The sequence below is a fragment of the Anoplopoma fimbria genome, chromosome 19, assembly GCF_027596085.1.
Source record: "Anoplopoma fimbria isolate UVic2021 breed Golden Eagle Sablefish chromosome 19, Afim_UVic_2022, whole genome shotgun sequence".
Classification (NCBI taxonomy): Eukaryota; Metazoa; Chordata; class Actinopteri; order Perciformes; family Anoplopomatidae; genus Anoplopoma; species Anoplopoma fimbria.
Genome location: NC_072467.1, coordinates 13,260,830 through 13,278,064, shown reverse-complemented (window position 1 = coordinate 13,278,064; position 17,235 = coordinate 13,260,830). Strand labels below are relative to the sequence as shown.

At 41.3% G+C, this 17,235-nt stretch overlaps 1 protein-coding gene across 1 annotated transcript in view; it reads right to left on the bottom strand.

Moving 5' to 3' along the window:
* Positions 1-17,235, bottom strand: part of kiaa1549la (KIAA1549-like a) — a 178,304-nt gene that overhangs the window by 71,970 nt on the left and 89,099 nt on the right. The window contains exons 17-24 of the mRNA XM_054619545.1: positions 16,684-16,808; positions 14,411-14,631; positions 13,419-13,551; positions 10,693-10,928; positions 10,272-10,437; positions 8,730-8,827; positions 6,097-6,242; positions 5,851-6,005 (exon numbers count right to left, since the gene is read on the bottom strand). Of these exons, the coding sequence (XP_054475520.1) occupies positions 5,851-6,005; positions 6,097-6,242; positions 8,730-8,827; positions 10,272-10,437; positions 10,693-10,928; positions 13,419-13,551; positions 14,411-14,631; positions 16,684-16,808 (1,280 nt within the window). The remainder of the gene's footprint in view (positions 1-5,850; positions 6,006-6,096; positions 6,243-8,729; positions 8,828-10,271; positions 10,438-10,692; positions 10,929-13,418; positions 13,552-14,410; positions 14,632-16,683; positions 16,809-17,235) is intronic.

The window sequence follows — 17,235 nt, the reverse complement described above, 5'->3', positions numbered from 1 at the left end:
CTTTCCTTCATGTTGAACAAACTTGTAACAACCTTTATCTTCTCATGAGTTTTCTCCAATTTTTCTCCAAAGAAAATGTCTCTAAGGTTACATATTACCATTTATTTTAGGCTGCAATTAGCAGGGCTGGCTGTGTGGTTGTAATTTACAAAAAAAGCCCCTTGGCCACACCGCAGCCACATTTCCTCCTGCTGACTTACAGTTTGCTTGGATCTGAAGAGTCAAGGTCAGTGACAGGAGGCTGTTACAGCAGCCCAGCTCTCATCTCAGGGACAGAAATGATTCTCCAAAAATGTCTTATTCATAACGCCACTGCCTCAATCTTACAACAGAATGTATTTTCCTTCTTTTGCATGTGGCTGGCAGCACAAACAACACAAATATGAACAGACAAGTACTTTTGATCACTTGCTGTGAGAATTTTGAGAAGGTGGAGAACACTGACTGAAGCATCGCTGGAGACGAGGCCTGTACTGTATGTGTCTGCTTCCCTCTAGTGGCAGACAGGGATCTACTTTACATGCACAGTGGTTCATTAGTCAATAATATGGATCATATATGAGAAAGACAATATCTGGGGGAAAAAATGAGTAAATGACACACAAACAAACAAAAAACAATGATAATTGTAATTTTTCTTTATTGTTTAAATTTCACCAAAAAGTTTTCTGCATAACTACATCCAACAGCGTTCATCGTTGTCTTCACCGCGACCTCATCGATGACAGCGTGACATCATCAGCACAGCGCCACGATGTCGCAGCATCGTGACGCGGCTCAAACGGCGGAGAACTTTTCTTCCTCCGCCGTTTGAGCCGCGTCACGACGGAGGGATGGACCATCCCAGAGTCCGTCGTCAATAAAAGCATCTCGCCGCTACCCGTGTAAAGCACAAACATTGCACATCAACTTATAGCATAGCATCAAGTGTCCCTTCTCAAAATCACTGCCTAAAAAAAACCCAATAACACCCCACCCCCCCTCTTCAACATGGAGTCAAACAAAATTATTGAATGAAAGGTGTTTTTTTTGTTTCAACCACACATGGGTTTGTACACTGAGTATGATTTAAAATATGATAGTTGCTGCAGATCTCCATTGATGATGAGGAAGATGATGATGATTCAAAACACCAATAGCACCGTGTGCCCTCATAATGATCCAGCACCTTCATCTCATACCTTTGCTTTCTTTCTTATTATTATCCACGCCTCATATTCATCATGTGCAGGCCGGGATTTAGAAAGGGGAGGTAATTTAAACAATGGTCTGAACTGGAAAAGATTATTTTGTATCCGTTCATTCTAGATACAGGCTTTGTGTTAAATGTGTGTAGATATTGAATGAAGGAATGTAAACTTTAAATAGAGGCAGGGCCGTAGACAGGATTGTAGAAATACTGAGGTCAAGAGTACAAAGTCTCCCAATACAACCCCTTTCCCCTAATAAATTTGCTTGAAAATGTTTTTTTTATGTTTCAATTTAACTGTCAAAAAAGATATGTATGGAAATTGTATCTCCTTACATAACTGTATCAATGCGGTTTCAATGCCAGCAAACAGTCACATTTAAGAATTTGTGAAAAATATCAACTTCACTTTGCTTCATTTTTGTCTCATTCTATTATGTACACACCTTCTCAGGTCATCAAAACCGTCATCAATGGTAACATAATACTGTGCCCACGTCCTGTGTTTAGTCATCAGTAGCTACGGCCCTGTCTAAGGATCCCAAAAAAAGTGCATCGTAATTTTATCTAAAAAAAGTTCATTCAAAACTTTTAGATTTTGATTATGCACCTACAGTGTCCGGCTTAGTTTAAAGCAATCCCAAAATTTGTAGATTTATAATAATCTGAATATTTCATGCTATACAACAGCATTTATTTTGCATTGATTTTCGCCAAGGTTTGGGCTCTTTATAAAAGCGCTTATTTCCTGTTAAACTACACGCACTAACCTAATTTTAATATTTCTATTTATAATATCTCTTTATTCCCCGCCTCATCATTTCCTAATATTCTTTGCCACTTTTATCATAACACTGTATATGTTGGTGAAGTTTACATATGGCTATAATCTCCTTTAGTACCATCTAAGTGATGAGGAGCCTCACATACAGTTTTTCTTGCACAATTCCAGTTCTCCTCAGAAAAAATGAGGGTAAATATAATTTAGACTGTGACATTCTTCGTACTTAAAAAAGAAATTGCATTATTTCCACTATTATGGCTATTTTAGCTTTGTTCAGACATAAAGCAAAGTGTAAATGCAGGGTAAGATCTGCCTCTTAACTGCTTGTCACTTCAAACACTCCATCTGTTCCTTTATAGATTTGCAATGTTGGTAATACTATGGGGTAAAAAAAAGATGATCCAGATGATGCGTGCATCCTTCAGAAAGTCAAGATTCAAAAACAGCCTCCAAATCAAAACACGCAGTGGAAAGAAAAAAAGGAAAAATGGCGTCAGAAAAATGTCGAGCGAAGTATTATCCCTCCCACAGTACTTGCATAAATCTCTTCGTTAAATCATCTGCTATGTACAGTAATACACTTAATCGTTACATATCTGGCTCATCTGAGCCCGGCAAGTCTCTTGAACAGTACTAAACCATAGTCCAGGGACCAAATATTCATCCACCCTCTTCACCAAGACCGAAACAACCAGAAGTCAAATCCTTATACAGTAGAATACAGTAGACACCTTTCAAGTAAAATAACTGCTTTTCTAAGAATACTGGTGTGTTCACATAATCTCAACAGACCTGAGTCAGACCAGAATTGGAATCGATCCAAATCCAAGTCATCATGTAGTCAATGTTTTTTGTTGATCTATAACTTGAGGAGCAAAACAAACCCTGCAGCGGCTGCAAAGCTACAAAACACAGAACTGCACGTGACTGGATTTAAATTAGAGCAGTCGACCCAGGTTTGCCTGATGATCAGCAGACAGAAACGTCATGATGGGATGATCGACGGAACACAGTGACGTACTTGTTTTCATTACTGAATCTGATGAAGGAAATAAGTAAACGAAGTCATTCTTTTCTTAAAAGTACAGAAATGCCATCATAACCACGACATCTAAGCCGCCTATTTCTCTGTTTTGAAGATTGAACTATATATATTTTTTTGCCTTGAAGTAAAGGTGAGTGAAAGAGAAACACTCACTACATCTTTTTTTTTGTACAGTAATCCATTGATAACAATCAATGCACAAAAGTAAAAGACAAAAGCACACAAATATCCAAAAACTGAAATAGAGACAGCTCAAGACAAGAGTTTTTTTTTTTTTTTACCCTATTCCTTAAATCGTTTTTTTTTTTTATCTCACTTAAGTTTAAAATACACATATTAACCAGCTGTAGAATGTTTACATACAGTAGGAATTTGGATTCATCATCAAAAAAAATAAGAGAAAAAAAGCACAGTTTTAAGTCAGTCCAGCTTTCCTGGCTTCATGGTGGAACTCAAGGGGAAAGTCCAGGACGGTCCAATCCGGTCCAGTTCAGAGGACGAGCAGACTGCTGGTCACTGCTGGGGCTCTACCGTACTGATAACGCAGCGCTGTGGGCCATCGTGTGCTGGGCAGACGGCAGTTACCGTGTGATGATTGCTGGGGCGGAGAACTGCGTTTTGAAAGGTGGCCCTACATGTCACGCTGTACTGTACTCACCCTGTTAGTCCACACTGTTCACACGTGTGTGGCATCACACAGGGAAGAACGGTACAGCTTCACACAGAACAGCTCAGCTCAGTTCAGTTCAGTTTAGTTCACCAGTGTGAGGGGCCTCTCGCTGTACAACAGTGGTCACCACAGAGGAGGCAGTCTACATAGAGATGGTGACTATTTGGCTCCGGAGGGGCCAGTGAGGGCCGGTGAGGCCTCAGGGCTCAGGGAGCAGAGAGAGAATACAGAAAAGAGAGAAAGAGAGAGTAACGGCTGAACAAGCAGAGCTCTGAACAGGGAGGTGAAGGGGCTTATGGGGCAGAGGAGTTGTGGAGGATGAGAATCGCTTTGAGCTGCAGATGAAGCAGACTTGGAGAGGGTAGATGAAGGCCGGCCTAGTGGAGAGTAGGGGTCAGCTGGGGATACCGTGGGTGAGGTGATGATTAAATCAGACAGGAGGAAGGCCGGGGCCGGGCCGAAGAGTAAGAGGGGTGATAGAGCTCCAGAGTTTTTGGTGATTGGGAGGTCCTCTGCCAATCCAAAGAGACACCTGAAGAAAAAACACATTGAGCACATAAACCAACCTGCTTTTCACTTACAGATTTAGGTTACTTTTTTTACTCTAGAGCTACTATTTGTGTGTTCAGCACAAAGTCCTCGATCACCATGATTTAAAATGGAGAGTTCAACTTTGGTGAACATCGACACACAAATTCATGCTGTTGACCAATTGGAAGAGGTCTTGACAGTGCTGCCCTTTGAGGGTGACGATGTGTCCAAAATAGAGGAAGCTATTGTAGCTTATTAGCTGTGTTGGGGGACTGCCCATTGTTTCAACAGCCCATTATTCCAAAACACAAATAGTACAAAAAAAATTCAAGTTGTCTGACAGCCCGTTATCCCAAAAACAAACGGCCGTGGTTCCGAAAGGCCCATTGCTCAGAAAATAGATGCTCTCTGTGCAACAAACAGTAGCACATGGCTAATTATTATGCAGAAAGATGTCATTGGACCTCCCTGATTTGCCTCTAATTGGCTAGTACTTACTGCCTTCTTTGGTTGGGTTGGTTAGGCATGAGGAGGGAGATTACTTAGGGTTAGGGTAAGTATTTCCGGGTAAGCAAACCAGAGGCAGAGTAGGGAGGACCTAGTGCCTCCTCCATGGGGGGGGAAAAATATTTCGGAAAGGTCCAATGTTGTCAGATGTGCTTGTGTTTATTGCAGGGAGACTGTTTATTATCGGAGCAATGGGAACAATGGAAGTTTGTTTTCGAGATAACTAGCCTTTGGACAAACAGGACTTTTTGGGGGTCGGTCTATTGGGGTTTCAGGATACCCTGTGTTGCACCATCCACTTCTATTTTTCCTCTTCTGTTTGAATATAAACTGCTCCACCAAAGCAATTTTTTTGCAGACTCAAGACTTTTCAATAAACTGTGTGAACTTATTGTTCCGTTAGCAACAAATTAGGAGTTTGCAAACTGACCATTAGCAAGTACATTCACCCAGGGAGCTTTTTTGGCCCTCTTCAATAAGTTTTAATTGAAAGAAATAGTGTGAACAAAATGCCAGGAGGGGGTACACAGAACAGAAGAAATAAAATAGAGAGATAAATATGGTGTGAGTGTCCAGAAGTCCGAACCTAGACAGCTAACTTTATTACTTCTTTCAACCTATAGAAAGGCAACATACAACGATCCGTCCTTTCTAACCTTTGACAATAAAAGCCCTAGACATATAATATTTGCAGGCGAGCATTTTTGTGCCATTTATCCATCGCCCCCCCGGTGTGTAAAGGCTTTAATCTGGTAATTTGTGTCAATTATTTAAGATAGACTCTTCATTGTTGCATGCGGATATAGTCGGATAAGGAAGGTATATATTTTCATTAACATCTCACACCTTAATATATGATATCTGATACTCTAATGTAATATATATATACATTCTCCACTCATAACATAGCAGTGCTGAGTTGGTATTACCCACCAAGCTATCAGTTCCCACTCAGTGTCACAGACAGACGACTTCAGCAGATGGTTTCAAGATGACGTGAGTTCTGTGGGGAAAAAAGAGAGAGGATCTACTTCACACACTGGAAACAAAATACTGGTACAGGTAAAGTGTTTGTACCTTGTCATGTATTAAAAGACAACATAAAGGCCCTGCATGTGTCTCACCGGTGTATCGTTCCACTGCCGTGGCAGGTCCTCCGGCTCAGGTGGGTAGGACATCCAGGACGGGCTCCGGTACGAGGACGGCGGCGACATGACGAAGTAGTCCGAGTAACCCGGGCGGTTGGCAGATATAGCGTAGACTGCTGTGATTGGGTTTCCTGTGAGACGTGAAGGTGGGTTTTAGCAAATGACCGAACTTCACTTCATCGTAGCTTCTGTCTGCATTTGAACGCCAGCACTCCGTCATACCTGAGTAGGTGGTGATGGACTGGTCGACAGTGACAGCGGGGAAGGGCGTCCTGGACAGCGGCAGGTAGGGGGCACCGTTGTGCTGCTGGACCTGCAGGTCTGAGGCCTCAGACACGCGGGGCTTCAGACTAACATCGGGGGTGGAACTGTACAGTGGAGAAGAGAGACAGATGTTGTTGACCTGATGAACAGTAATCACACAACTATTAAACAAATAAGCATTTACAGAAGTTGCTTAAGACAGCAGGACAAAGCTAGAGCTTTCCTCAGATTTCAAGTGAGGAGGAAATCATTTTAACTTCTACGTTTCTGCGGGATTTAGGTGTGTGATGGAGGATGATAGCTGAAAGCATTTGACATATTTGTTTCAAGTCAAATCTATTTCCATAGGACTTTTTAAACAACATGAGCTGACCAAAGTGTTATACAAACATAGGCAGAATAAAGCAGGTCAGAAGAGCAGACAACTCCTCAAAGCAGGTGACCCGTTACTGGAGGAGTAGGAGATAAAAGCAGTTTAAAGGTCATTTAAAGAGTGAGCACTGAAAGAAGCATAGCTCAACATTTGTTCCAAAAGTGAATTTACCATTCATTCACTTCATTTGCATTTTAGAAAGTTCTTACATAAAGAGTTTTAAACATGGAACCAAGCCAGCAAACTACGAGATGAATTGAGACCAAAAACATTTGATTCAAAGCAAAAAACTATTTGGAAAATGTAAAAAAGGGAAAGATACAAGACTGTGAACAAAACTATTTTTAAGAGTGACGGAACCACTCATCCAATAAATTATCACGAACGGCGACAAGCCACCTCTGGAGACTCCCGAAAAACTTGAAAACCGGCAGTTGTCCATTTAAAGGTAAGACAGATTAAACTCTCATACGTATCGGTGAACTATTTTAGTAATATAAAAAAGGTTTCCAAACAAGCTATAATGTTGGTCCGGTTTGAAATCCAGGAGCAGACCATGGAGCAGCACATACCCTCACTAGCTGTTCGTGGGTGGTGTAAACATTGCCATGGTGACAGCAAGCTCCATCAATCAGATTACACTGTAGGATGTGGGCAATCTAGTGCAGATAAAAGGTTGATTTCAAACAGACTTTGTGGCTTTTACAGCAGCATGTACCATCATTTCATCATAGCTTGTGGTGAGTCCATCTTGGATGATAACGACATAAAGGCTAATAACCACAAAAAGAAGATGAAATGAATCTGCTGCCATAAAAAACACACCGCAACTAACTAAAATTGCAGGGAATTTGAAGATTTAGCGTTGCTGATGAAATTGCATATTGATGGTGCATTCCTTTAACTAAATGTTACAAAAACTATGAAACATGAGTATTGATTTTAGGCAGCAGTCCTCAACCCTTCAGAGTTTTTATATGCTTTGCTGTAAAATCAATTGCCCTTTGGGGTCAAAAGGGCAATGGATTGGTATTTAATATGCTGATTCCAGTATATTTAGACTTGATATATCTAAATATCTATCTATAAAGTATTCAATATTTCCCCACCAGAATTGTTTTCCTGGAAATGAGGACATTGTTGGTACATGGACTCATGACCTCAAAATCTGAAAAAAATACAAAGATGTTTTGTAATTTTCCTCTTCCTCTAGCTCCTCTGCACTGTAGAAATACTAACCACTGTACATGTGACGCTACAGTAGGAGACCGGAGGAGAGATGATGTCATTGCTACGGCTCTCAGGACCATGAAGCACTATGCATGCTGATGCCTCACAGTGCATAGTAAAGAGGAATTAAAATACTGTACTGTTCCTCCCTGAGGGCACAGAGGAACTGATGTATGACGAGCTGTCTAATTAACTACTTACTCATTTCTGTAACTGGATTTAAAGCAACGTAACGGTCACACACACACATAGTTAGAGAAATGTAAAACCAACAGAGCTGTTTCTATTATATAACAAATAATGAAGCTGTTTGTATTTTGCATATCTAAATTGTAGCATTTCCCTGCCGAGTGTGTGTTTGTTCCTGTCAGTCTGCAGTCCATCGCAGCTGGAACGTGTTTTCTCTTAACCGTTGTCTTCTCAGTTTGTCCACTAGATGGCAAACATGTCCCTCCGTGTGATCGACCACAGCCGAGCAGTCAATCACTCTCTGCAGTGCTAAAGTGCCCAGCAACATGGCGCACACAGCAACAGCATTTAAATGAAGAAGCTGCTCAGTTCAAATGATGCATGCTAACATATGGGCCGGAGAGAGAGACGAGAGAGGCACAGAGAGAGAGGGTGGATGTGGAGGGCAGTTCAAATGATGCTGATTAATGTTCTGTGGTTATTTTTTACTCTGCATCCTCCTGCGGTCTCTTCCAATAAATGATACATCCATCAGATACAGTGATTAGACCAAGAGCTGCATTTTGATTTTCTGGTAAGAAACCCAAGAATACTTTCAAATGCCATGTGTGACCTTTTCTTTTGAATCCTAACAGCATGGATGATGTTCCCACTACCTGGTAGACAATTTACCTCTATAGCATTAGTCTACATCTTGTCCGTTACAGATGACCCAGGGTGTTTTTATTGGTTTGGATGCTTTTCTATTTTTATGATTTGAAATAAATAGAGTCTGTAGTTGTGTGGGTGGGGGTGGTACCGTCGCAATGAGGTCCCAGGTGGCGGTCCTGGTCTTGAGGGGATCAGCGGTGGGGGAGACCCGATGCCCATATCAGGAAGCTGGGTGAACCGGAAACCCTGCAGAAGACACACATGTAACTTTAAATTTTTTTTAAATAAATGTCATCTGGACTCTACTGAGAATAAAATGCAAAGAACAAAGGTGGAAGGAACAACAAACAAATCTGGACAAACAAAAGAGGGCTAGAAATCAGATGGGTGTCTGATCAGAGCAAAACCGAAGATGAATACAGATTCAGGCTGTGGAGGCTTGTTGTCTGTTGGTTGGTGTTCAGTCCTCAGTCTCTTTAATCTCCATAAAGCTTCACCCTTGCAGATCAGCTGTTGGCAATTCACACATTGAGAGCACTTCCGGCGGCTTTTCTGTCATGTTTTTTTTTTGTACCAGCACTATTAGCCGCATTAGCATTTTGCTTTGGTCACCGAGTGACATTGTGACAGAACATAAAAGATAGAATTCAAATTTTTAGAGGTGTAATGTAATGACATAACATAACTCAAGTACTAAACTTGTACAATTGCACACTACTTGTATTTTATTTGAGTATTCTCATTGTGTTCAACATTATACTTCTACACCTACTACTGTACTGCTTCCCAATAACAGCTATTCATATTTACTTTATATAGATTTACTTTAGAAGCAAAACCTATGGTATGATCATAACATACCACACATTTTTACAAAGCAAGTAGAAGATAATATAAGCCTGACATGGACCTGCTGATAAATGAATTAATAATTTAACAATCTGAACTCATAATGAGTTCTTTTTGATTTATAATCTTTTACTTCTAAGCGGCTATAAGCAATTCTTAATATAAGCAGTGGATTAAATCACTATGTGTCATGTAAAAGGTGTCGTTGAGAGGTGAAGACACAGAGAATCATTTTCCAACTCTTTAGTTCACTTCAGCTCTACGGAGTGTTTTAGTGGCTTTAAGCTTATCGTTTAGTTTTGATTCTCTCTAACAACTCTCAGCTCGTTTTCCAACTGTACACTACCAAACGTCAGACAGAGTTTGCGACTAGCTGGTGAACAGCATTTAGCTGCTAATGAGCCAGAGAGATTTTTACTCAAGAATTGGTGGAGACCAAAACAGAGCTAAAAGGAGAATGAATATTGGATGATAAACGTTTCCAAATGAATGCTGATCTTGTTTTGTTTCAAAGTGATTTGTTAGAAGCCACACAGAATGTATACAGTCCATCATTTCTCATAACTTTATAAGGTGATAATATGTCAGGTCATATTTCAACCTATCCTATTCTATTCTCTCCCTAGACAGCGCTGTACTAAGGAAATGGCAAAAACAGCTTGTTGAAAAAAAAAAGTCTATCATATCTCATTTGAAAAGCTGGGAGCACCACCTACGGAATTCCATTTACCTCCATTTTTCTTTGGTGGAGGCAGTAATGAGGGAAACAGATATGCATGGCTAGATACCACCAGAGAGCTAAGAAAGGAATCGGCCCTTTAAACTTCCTTCCAGTGCTCACCGGTTTGGGCAGGCTACACTGGTGCATGTCCTCGTATCCTGCACTCCTCTGCCTGCCCCCACATGGGTGGTTCATGGTCCCCGGGGCGCTGGTCACCCCATCACTGTAGTGGCTGGTGTGGGACGGGTTGTAGGCTCTGTGGGCATGGTGGTGGTGACGGTGGTGGCTGTTGGTGAGCATAAGAAGGGAAAATTTCAGTTGACAGTTTTCAGTTTTCCTGTTTTTCTCTAGTTTACTGTACAATATAAAGCAGACAAAGTTCAGAGAAAATCTAGTCTGCTTTGTGAAAAACAGCCTTGGAGTGGGATCATTGTTAAACAGATCGTGCATCAGGGCAACTCTCTTCTCTCCTACACAATACAGTAAATTAATACAGATGTGCAAAGAAATGAAACAGTCTGTGAAATAAAATAAAACTTACTTGGTTGGCGGAGAAGGGGGGTCGTGGTCCGGAGGCGCCAGGCTGAAGGCGTTGCCTAGCAACATGTGCATCTGAGTGCGAACCTCATCAATGGATGGCTGCGAGCTGAGTGTGGAGGAGTCGGAGCCGCGGTGAGCTTTCACCCCCAGGCTGCCGGTGCCGGTGGACCCGCCACCGTAACCCAGGGAGCTCATCAGACGGTCCATGTTGGTCTCCTCAAACGGTTCCGGCTCGCCCTGCGGAGCACACAAGCGCTCAGTGATCAGGATGGGAGGGGGGTATTCATCTTGTCCAGCAAGTGATGAGGACGTGGACACCGAAATCATACTCCTTTCTAACAAATCAAAGTTTGAACCACCCACTATTTGAACATCCGGTTTCCTGAGAAACAAATGCTCTGAGGAATAAACAAGGGATGTTGGTGTTGCTGCAGAAACTGAAAACAGGCAGCGCTCACAAAAGTTAGTGAGTCAAGTTGGTCAGGAGTAGAGGGTCTGCAGCTTCACAGGAAGTTTTTAAGTGAGGTCTAAACTAAAGTTTTCACTGGTTTCTCTCTCTTCATCAGGTAGAATAATCAAACCTACACCCACACTATGCAGCAGGTTCTCCTTCAATATGACTATATCAGTTACAATATCATATTATTCACTCATGTTCCAGTTTATTAGGTGTTGATACAACTGTATGAGCATTCTAGTATATAGAGTTTGTGGTGCTGTTAAACTGTATTGTGTTATTTAGCCCACTGTCACTGATGTAAATGAGGTGAAAGGAACAATGTGAACACACAAAGCAATAAAGTACATCAACACCAACTACATCCTCCAAAATATCCATACAGTTGAAACAGCACCTCTGTAAAACAGTTTCAACAAAAGCTGAACATCATAACCTTCATTACTGTCTTGCTGGCTGGTCTGTCAAAGCACTTTGTAAACCTTGTTTTTAAAAGGTGCTATATAAATAAAGTTATTATTATTATTATTATGAAGGTGGAGTTTATTGCAGAAGAGTTGTATTAGATTGCATTAGTTTTAGTTAGGTGTACCTAAGAAACCTAAGAGTGTATTTTCAAATTATTTTAGGATGTATTAAGTGTAGGATCACAATATTAAAGGCACAATGAGTAAGATTTGTCAGTTGCTGCTGTTTCAACGGTCAACGCAGGTTAAGTTTCTCCCCAGCGGGAGAAAGCCGATCCCAGATTCACGCTCATTTTGGAAGAAGCTTTGTCAACGTTTCTACTGTTTTGCCGCACAACATTTGCCATGCTATATTTAAAGCACTATATTTGCCTTTTTTGGCGCATTTTTGTAGTCTCCTGTTGGATCCCTGCGTTCGATCTGGCACCAACGTTTTTAGCTAGGTTGACCCCCAAATATGTCCCAAAAACTGCAAAATAAAAAGAAAAGAGAATATACAGGCAGAGGGCGGGGTCTCTGCAGATAAAGATGATGCCACACACTTCAAGTGATGACTGAGAGGGATTCTTTTGTATGAATTTACTCATTGTGCCTCCAAAATGGATAGATATTACATGAAGGGCAAATTTATGTAAAATATATTATATATTATTGTTCAGTGCAATTATTGTTGATTTACTTCACTTGACAACAGATGTGTAACAAAAACTTCAGTAACTAATTCAGTCAGTTTATTAATATTAGCATGGATTGTGATAACAAAATTTGTTCATATCATTAACACTAATAGCTGATTAACAATAACATAAATCATTACCTCCAAAACACCGTACACCAACAAACATGTAGCAGACAAACCAGCTATAGCTCCAAGCCAACATAAACACACATTGCTCTGTGGTATGTTGTACCTAGCAACAATTCTAAAGGATGAAAACCAAACCTGACTAGGTGTTACATACCTGTATCAATACACACAAACACACATGGTTCTGCACAAACACACTCTGCTCTCCTTGTGCCGTTAGCGGCTATCTTGCCTCCCATCTGAAACCATGAATAGACCATAATCATATTCAGAGTCATTGACATTCAGAGGTAGCGCGGTCCCTGCTGTTACTGCTGTGCAGCAGAGGAGCAGCATAAAGAGATCTCACTCACACTCACTCCATCTGTGCCCATTTTATCTCCCTCTCTCTTCCTTTCTACATCGTTTCAAATGAAGAAATCACTTTTTCCTTAATCTTTTTTGTCCCTTCCTCCCTGTCTGTGTCGCTTCCTCTGTCTTATCTCCCTGTTGGGTGCAGGTTTATGAAGTTCATCGGGAGGTGATTTGATAATCCCCTAGGTGTGAGCTAACGGCATAAGAGAAGGCGGGGAAAAAAAGGATTAAAGTTATAAATGCTCCCAGGAGATTATTTTATACATTTGACAAAAGCAGCAGAGCTTAACTTTGCTGCAGCCATCAATTGAGCCATTTGGGAAGAAGGATCTCGTCATCATCACTCTGTGTGACTCACCTGGTCAGGGGTCGGACCTCAGCTGCTGTATTACAGTTTGTTACAGGATCCAGCTTCTACATTTCTCAAAGCTTTGCATGGTCTTGCCGCTGGGTATTTTTCTACAGTAAATCCCTCACATCCTCCACTCACTTGGTCCTGGTTAAAAACTTATAGAGGTGCTTCAAAGCAGTAAAATGTTTTTATTCGCTGTCTTTTCCTGCTTTTTTTGACGTGCCACAACGAAGAACATGGACTCATGGGTTTTTCATCAGAATGTCCGTGACCTTGCGATGTTACTCACATCATAGCCGTTGTTTCGGATGCCCCTCCTGGATCTTTCTCTCAGCACCAGCAGGTCCATCTCCGTCTCTACAGGGCTCTGGCTGCTCAGAGACTGACGGCTCCAGTAGTTTGGCTCCCGTGGGTGAGAGTACCTGATGGACGGGTGTAAGAAAAAAACCCTCATAATTTTGGGTCCAAAATCATCAACTTTCAGGGTTTAATATAATCATATTTACCCTCAAATTACTCTAAGTTTTGTGTGGATTCACTTAATATGTTTAGAGCTCTCGCTACTGTTATTTTGACCAAATTCTTGAATGGATTTGTACAAGACAGAAGCCACGTGATTGGGGATTAAAATGGACCTTGAGCAAAAGCAGGAATTTCAATTTTCACATTTTTAGATAAAAACCATCGTGGTGCTTAATACTGATGTGCTTCTGCACTTTGAATCCCACTTATCAATCAAACTAGTCTGAGCTCTGACATTCACAGAGTTACTGCAAATAAGTGCTTTTGTTTGCCTGAAGGGCAAATCTAAAAGTATTCATGAACTGTGTAAAGGTTGGATGTTTTCAATCAGTTAGTGACAAAGAGAAGCAAAACAGACACTTCTCTGTTTGAACTGTAAAATATTAATGTGCTGACCACATTTCACCCCTAGTTGCTTAGCAACTATGCTCCACAGCTACACATCTACAGTAGATGTATAATTCTTGGTGGAAAGCAGTTTAATAGTTTACTGCTTAAATAATGACATGAAATGGAAAACAAACTTTAATATCCTTTAATAATGAAAATCAGACTCAGCCTTCACAGGGAAGTCGACTCTTTAATTCTGAGACTGTCAAACATTTCTACATAACTTTCATAACATTTAATGAGATTTGGGTTGATTCCTCTGATATGTTGATCTGCAGTGATGTTACAGCCTATGAGGCCTGTAAGTAAAGGTACATTCATATACCTTAATGATTACGTGCATTTAATAACACAAAGTCTGCTCCATACCTCTTATGACATCCTGCGAAGGAGGCCCTCTTCTCCTCAGCGGTCATTGGCTCCTTGACCCCGTTGTCGTGCCGACCGAGCCTGGCATCGCGGTGACTGTAGCCGTGGCTGCCGTTCTCGGACAGAGAGAACTCTCCGTAGCCCTTCCTCCTGGCCTTCTGCCGCAGTTTATTCCTGTAGTGCTCGATGTCCGACTTCTGCTTCAGCCCGCTGTGGTTTGCCTGCAAGCAATCCATTCAAGTATTGAATTCAAGTAATCTTATTTTCAATCCGCTTAGAGACAACGAATGTAGAGCTGTTTTCTGAAAAGTTTTTTGTCCTTTCTTACTGGATCAATGTGTTTCACCAAACATTCCCTACAGTGTGTCGCACCCTAAACATGATATTTTCTGCTAATGCACACTCAATCAATTGCAGATGACCTGGAAAACCTGAGAGCCCCTCGTGGGGATTTTCTGGTTTTATGTTAATAGATTGAGGGATAATTTATCATCAGCCATGTATCGCTGTCTCATGCTGCAGAGACGTAGAGGTGGAATAAGGAGAGGTGACGTGCTGGATTGCCAGGAAAAGGACAGGGGTTAGTTAGAGATTAGAAGGGGAGAGGGTTTGTAGCAACAGCTAAATTCAGCATCAGTGCATTGAGTAAATGTTATAATAATACTACAGTAGTATAGTACAGGAAGGGCAACAGATGCATCTAACAGAAGAATGAAGCATAAAGCAGTTGTTCCCAACCTTTCTTGTCACATATTCACCGACAACCATGTCAGATTACATCTTCACTGACACCACCCATCATACTGTAAATGTGTATATAAGAAGTAGACCAAGTCCTAGTGACGTCACCCATTGGTTTGTGTACTGCTGTTTGGAAGCCTCTAGTTCGGCATTTTGGCCGTCGCCATCTTTGATTTCGGCTGTCGCCATCTTTGATTTCGGCTGTCGCCATCTTGTTTTTTTACAATATTTAGACTGCGGAGGAGTGACGTAGAGATGCCGTATATGGCTCTGGTAGGTACCTGTGAATGTCAAGGTAGCCACACCCTAAAGCATACCCTGCTTTATGGTCTGTTTTACTCCAAAATGGACCATAATTTACTAAATGAACATCAAGCTGTATTGAAGACTTGAAACAAGAGACCATAAACTCATGTTTACAATGTTTACTGAGGTAATAAAGTCATTTTCTCAAGGACTTCTATACAATCGGACTTCTTTTTGCAACCAGACAAGTCGCCCCCTGATGGCCAGTAGAGAGATTGCAAGTTTAAGACACTTGCTGCCTGGTTCAACCACGCAAACTGCAACTTTTGCGCTTTATGTTTTAAAGGGAAAGTGTGTACGATTTGATGGCATCTAGCGGCGTGGTTGCAGATTGTAACCAACTACCCTCCACTCACTCCTCCTTTTCCAATACTGAAGTAATGGGAGACAAATTTACCATAATAACAATACTTTAGGAGCAACAGAGTTCAGACAGCGGCTGGTGGTACCACCTTTTTGCACTCTGCTGCTCACGTTACCGCAGTTTCACAAGCTTGTCGAAGAACTACGGTGGCCTTCAGGTAATTCAAAATCAAGAAAGGCTATCTTTAGATCCAGTGTTTGGTTTGTTCCTTTTGAGCTACTGTAGAAACATTGTGGTGCAACATAGGGGACTCTGTGAAGGGGACCCGCTCCCGGCTCATTCTAAACTAATGAAAACACAATCATTCTTTGTTTCAGGTGATAATACACCAATGAAAATATAGTTGTGAATATTATATAACATTTCCGCTAATGGATGCCCCCGACATTTTACACACTGGCATTCTGCACACTGTATGCAGAAGAAGCCCAACCATTTCATTCAAGGAGTAGCTTTGTGGCTTCCCCTTATTTAGCATGAAATCTCCTTGAGCAATGTGAGAGTGTGAGTGGGCAACACTGATTAATCCCAAATGTATAGCTAATTACTATTTAGCATTTTATCTGGTAATTAACTAATCGACTCTCAGTCACAACGATTAGTGTGATATCTTTCTTTTTAAGTTGTAATTTCTATTTCAACACATGACCAAACAATAAGACTGGAAAACATCTGCAATATTAACGAACACAACTACCGCATGCTGCTGTGCTGTATGTATCTGAGTGACTCATAATGTTCTAGTTTTTTTGCTCTGCCTTATACTGTCAGTGCTGGGATCTCACCTCACAGCTGAGTGCGATGAAGCCTCGAGGGTGTGTGTACATTACGTATACGTGTGTGTATGTGTGTCTGGACTCACCTCCCCGTTGAGGACCACAGAGTCTTGGCTGTGACATGAGGAGGTGGGGTAGGAGTAGGTTGGCTGAGCAGTCATGGGTTTGATGGTGATGAGACGCAGAGAGCCGGAATGGTCTTCGTACGGGTCTAGGAGGAGAAAAAGGACAAATAGGTTAGCAGATAGAGACGTTACATTACATTATGACAAGTTCTGTCATTTCCCACATTATTCATACAGCAATTGTATTTAAAACTCTGAGTATAACTCTCAAATTAGGAGGGAAAGCTAGCAAATTCAGTCCATTCCCGTCAGATTCTGGCATACTGATAATTGGCTAAATTTGACCGTCCTTGTGTCCAAGAAGTCTTTTGTTCCTAGAATGAGTGTCTCTCTTCAAGTTTAAGGTTGTGTTGAATTCATGCTCAAATGTTGTGAACTGCACTGCCCCCTCCTGGTGCAGGGAATTTTGGGAAGTCAGAACTTTAGCATTAGCTTAGCATAGCAAGGACGTCTTAGCATAGCAAAGACTCACCTAAAAAGCTCATTAGCATTTTAAATCTTGTTTATTTTATT